Here is a 4,913-nt window from a genome sequence, read left to right on the forward strand (position 1 = left end):
CTTGGAAACAGTCATCCATGTTGTTAAGAATTAATAAATAATTTTCAACATCTAAAGGAATGCCTCTTATCCTGACAGGAGAATGATCTAGATTTCTTTGGAATGAGGGCTTTGCTTTTTGTTTTGCCATTATGTTATGTGATATTAAAATATGATGGAGAAATTAAACCATATGTCCCACACAGAGAACAAAGTAAGGCCACACTCAGCCTTTACATCTTTTTCTTTTTTTTTTCTTTGGATAAGGCCAACATTGAATGAGTACAAAAGTACAGCAGTTTCCTTTTCAAACACTTGATAACAAGAATGGAGATGCCACTCTTTGCCTGCAGCTCATTTCAGAACAATGTCCTATTTTCTACAAAGCAAGGCGAGATATTCAGCTCAGAACTGCCATTTCTGTTTCAGAGAGCCAGTGGACTTTTGGAACATTTACCAGGTAGCATATTGGAGGCCCTCATTAGCTATGCTTATTGTTATTATTTTATATATATATATATATATATATATATATATATATATATATATTATATATATATATATATATATATATATATATATATAAAGAGATAAAAAATAATCTTTTGAGCAAAGTATTGAAATATTTTGAGTGGCAGAAGCATAACTCCAATTAAAGCAGTGAACTTTTAAAGGCCACCTGATCAACAGACACTCAGAGATTCCAGCTTTGCCAAAACAATTAAAACTAGTGCTTTTTTTTTATTATTAATTTTTCTATAAAATATCAGCTTTTTTTTTTAGAAACATATACAAACACTCCTCTGCACTATAAACAGCAAAGAAATGAAAAAAAGGAACAACAGCAACAAAAAAAAAAACAACAACAACAGAAGAACACAGTGGACAAATATCGTTTCAATATCGAGTGCTTGATTAATTTATGGCGAGGATTCGCCTCACAATGGGTGTTTCGTAAGGATCTCGAGCGCCTTTCAACAGCTGCTTTCAGTCCAGTTCAAACATATATGAAAACAGGCCGAATTTCCATGAAAAAAGGCTGGAAACAGCACTCATCTCTCTGACCATTCTCTCCATTGTGTACTGGGGCCCTAACATTGTCTGTAATCTGTCACCAACAGTACAAGTGTCGTCTAGCCGGAAAGGAAAACATCTATTGCACATTATTCAAGTAACGCCGTGGCACATCCAAATGGTTTACTCCACTCTTTTTGTCCAGGAAATAATAGGATTTTTTTTTCTTTTTTTGCTATTCCAAGTTCCCCAAAAGAACAAGCGAGCGAAGGAGTAGCAGATTTTTTTCTTTTTTTTCAAACAAAGGCTGCTCTTGTTGGGTGACACTGCAGAAAATACAAAAAAACCAAAAAACAAAAACAAAGAACATGTATGTTCTCAATGCGTGAGGCATAAATAAAACATGAACCTCTGTGCTTTTAATGGCTCTCTGGATCAGTCTTGCTTTTAGGGTTTTAAAAGTCTGTTTGGGCTCGCTTCACACACATGTCGGGGGCTGCCGCGTCGGCTCGTACTTGGTGCTCGGCCCTTTGAGGGACGGGTGAGGCTTGATGTAAGGCCTGCTGCTGGTGAAGACGCTGGCCGTCTTCCCCCTCGTCCTCTTCTTCAGCTTCCTGCTGAACACGTTCTGCCACGACTGCAGCGTCTTTGAGGTCCAGATCCACATGCCGCTCGTGATGCCCACCACCAGCAGCATGAAGACCTTCACCATGAAAATCTCCACAGCCGGGATCGAGGCCTTCATGACGCACTCGTCCGACTCCGGCCCGCTCCCGTCCGCGCACTTCTCCTTCTCCGCGAGGATGCGCCAGTAGTCCATGTTGAGTCTCTCGTAGAAGTAGCAGGCGATGACGCAGGTGGCGGGGACGGTGTAGAGGACGGAGAAGACGCCGATGCGCACCATCAGCTTCTCGAGCTTATCCGTGTTCTCCCCCTCGGTTTTCATGATCTTCCGGATGTGGAAGAGGGCCACGAAGCCAGAGAGCAGAAACGACGTGCCGATGATGAGGTAGCAGGAAAGAGGAATGAGCACAAAGCCTGTGAGAGCTTTGACGTCCATGCTGCCCACGTAGCAAACGCCCGTCAGCTCGTCGCCGGCCACCTTCCTCATCACCAGTATTATGATGGTCTTTATAGCCGGGATGGCCCACGCTGCCAGGTGGAAGTAGCTGCTGTTGGCCTCGATGGCCTCGTGGCCCCACTTCTTCCCGGCAGCGAGGAACCAAGTTAGAGTCAGGATAACCCACCAGAGGGAACTGGCCATGCCGAAATAATACAGGATGAGGAACACTATGGTGCAGCCGGTGCTCTCCAGGCCCTCCTGAATTATGTACTGCACGCCATTGTCTCTGTCACAGGCTATTCTGTCGGCTCCCACAAAAAGCCGAATGAGGTAGCCCACGGAGTAAACACAGTAGGACATGGAGAGGAAGATGATCGGCCTCTCGGGGTACTTGAACCTTTGCGGGTCGATGAGGAAAGTAAGCACGGTGAAGGCACTGGAGACAAAACAGAGGATGGACCAGATGGCCATCCACACCAGGGAGAACTGCTTGTCTCCCTGACTCCAGTAAACATCCACTTTTGGGTAGCACTTTGGGGCACAAGACTGGCTTTTCTCCACAAAGTGGAACTTGCCGGGATTGCACGACTGCTTGCTACCGCTGTCCTTAAGGTGCAGGTCCTGCCCACTCAGAGGCTGCTGCGGCCTAAAATCTGGAGGTTGAGTGTGGGACACCCTGGGGGGCTCATCCGATCCGTTGTTGGGCGCCTCCATGCACAGGTTGTTTGGGTCATTTTTGGTTGGAAGGCGCGAGCAGTCCAAAGAGTCGGGCCAGGGGAAATTAAACCTCTCCAGGATCGGGGAGCACTTCAGCTTGACCTGCTCGCACATGACCCGGCACGCCGGGATGGGGTTGGACACCTGCTCCGTGCACATGGGAGCGTGAAGCGAACAAAGGAAGAACTTAAGGTGACCGTGGCATCCGAACTGGATGAGCGTTGCAAACTCCTGCAGCTTCAGCGCAGCCTCCTTCTGATCATCATGACCCATGAGGTTTGGCATGCGAGTCATGTTGTAGCCAATGTCCTTGCACATAGGGATGTTGATGTGCTGGCATCTTCCCTCCCCTGACCAGTCAGAATCTATGGAGCTGATGGAGGAGCTGTCCCTGCTCCACAGCAGCAGCAACAGCAGAGGCACCGGGATCACAGCTGAACACATTCTCCCTTCTCAGCTTGAAGAAGAAAAACGCAGCCAACTGTTCAATGCAACCAGGAAAACACAAGTTTCTCGCTCTCTCTCTCTCAAAAAAAAAAAAAAAAAAAAGTCTGAACCGAAACAGAGCAGGTGCCGCGTAGCGAAACTTACTTAACTATCCACTGCAACATCCTCCTCTCCTCAGCTCAGAGTTGCAGAGTTGAATGAGAAGAGAAATCCCGCGATGGAGAGATGGTGTTTCCTGGCTGCGGGCGCGCTGTCAGGTCCATGCTCTCCCCCGAAAGAAAATGTTCACTTCTGGCGGCTGGAACTCGCCCCCCTCGTCACTTCTCTCCTGCGCCGTGCATGAAATGACCCCATGCACTGTTTCCCCCCACCCCACTTTAGTTTCTCCTCGGTTCGGTCCGCCTCCACGCTTCCTGACACTTTATCGGCATTTAGGTGATCCTCCGCGCCTGCTGCAGTGCGATTTCGGTCCGTGAGAAACAACTTCCATTTAAAAAAAAAGGAAGAAAAAAAAAAAGAGAGTGATAATGATAATAATAATGAAAGTAGTTCCAGTCCTTTGTGCGAAGCACTCTAAATGAAATAAGTGGACTAGAGAAAAAATCCTCCGGGCCGATGTTAAGTGTTTTGCAGGGTTCTGACGCTCCTCCTCCCCGGGGCCAGGCGCTCGGCGCGTTTTGGTGGCTGCTGCTCGACTGAGCTGGTTCGGAGTCTCCGTCCCGGTCTAACCTGCCAAAAGATCCTCCTTCAAAAGACAGCTGCTTTGCATAAGAAAGATGACACTGACACGCAGATTATTTTCAAATCGTGCGGAACAGCGTGCTCGGCGCAGCACTTTCCAAAGCGAACTTTTCCTGCTCGCTCCGTTTGTTTGTCCTCTGCGAGAAACTCAGTCGATGAAAGGATAAAAGAAGGGTGTTTTTTTGTTTTTCTTTTGATTCCGGGTTTTTTTTCTTCATGTTTGTTTCGCAGGATCCCAAAATGCTGCGCAGTGCGGATGCGCACAGGGTCGAAGGCGCGCCGACGTTCATGTTTGAGTGGAAACGGCCAGTTTTTAATAATCCACACACAGTGCCGGATGTAAGAGAATCCAGGTCCCTGGGATGGAGACATTTTGGGTCCCCAAACCAACAGTCTTCTTTTTCTTTCTTTATATAAATATATATACTGTGTAGTTTAAATGAAAAACAAACATATGCATTAAAGAAAAACAACGGCGCAGTTTCATATTGTATGAATAGAAAACAATTGCTGCAGTAAATATAAGTATGCACACCCTTGACACAATTGGCTTGCAAAAGTTCTCAAAATCGACAAGACATTTATTTTCCACAGTCCTCTTCAGATTGTGTTCTGACCTCCAAAAACTTTAATTATGACCTTATTAAATGGACTGAACCTATATAGTGCTTTTCCAGTCATTTTGACCACTCAAAGTGATTTACACTAGAGTCACATTCACCCATTCCCACTCACATTCATACACCGATACGCAGCCCGGTATGCAGTTAGGGGTTAAGTGCCTTGCCCAGAGGCACATCAACATGTGGCAGGAGGAAGCTGGAATCGAACCTACAACCTTCCGATTGCAAGACGACTACTCTGCCATACAGCCATTTTATTATTGACTTGTATTGGACTCAGTAAAAAAAAATGCTGTTTTATCTTCAACTTTCTAGAAGACACAAGAAAG

The 4,913-nt window shown here is 46.1% G+C and overlaps 1 protein-coding gene across 1 annotated transcript; it reads right to left on the bottom strand.

Annotated features, from left to right (window-relative positions):
* Positions 1-700: 700 nt before the first annotated feature.
* fzd10 (frizzled class receptor 10) lies at positions 701-4,123 on the bottom strand. Its single transcript, XM_055050901.1, has one exon. It carries the CDS (start codon positions 3,215-3,217, stop codon positions 1,472-1,474), a length of 1,746 nt encoding a protein of 581 aa, XP_054906876.1. The 5' UTR covers positions 3,218-4,123; the 3' UTR covers positions 701-1,471.
* Between the last annotated feature and the right edge of the window lie 790 nt (positions 4,124-4,913).

Source organism: Poeciliopsis prolifica, unplaced genomic scaffold, assembly GCF_027474105.1.
Source record: "Poeciliopsis prolifica strain line A6 unplaced genomic scaffold, Auburn_PproV2 SCAFFOLD031, whole genome shotgun sequence".
NCBI lineage: Eukaryota > Metazoa > Chordata > Actinopteri > Cyprinodontiformes > Poeciliidae > Poeciliopsis > Poeciliopsis prolifica.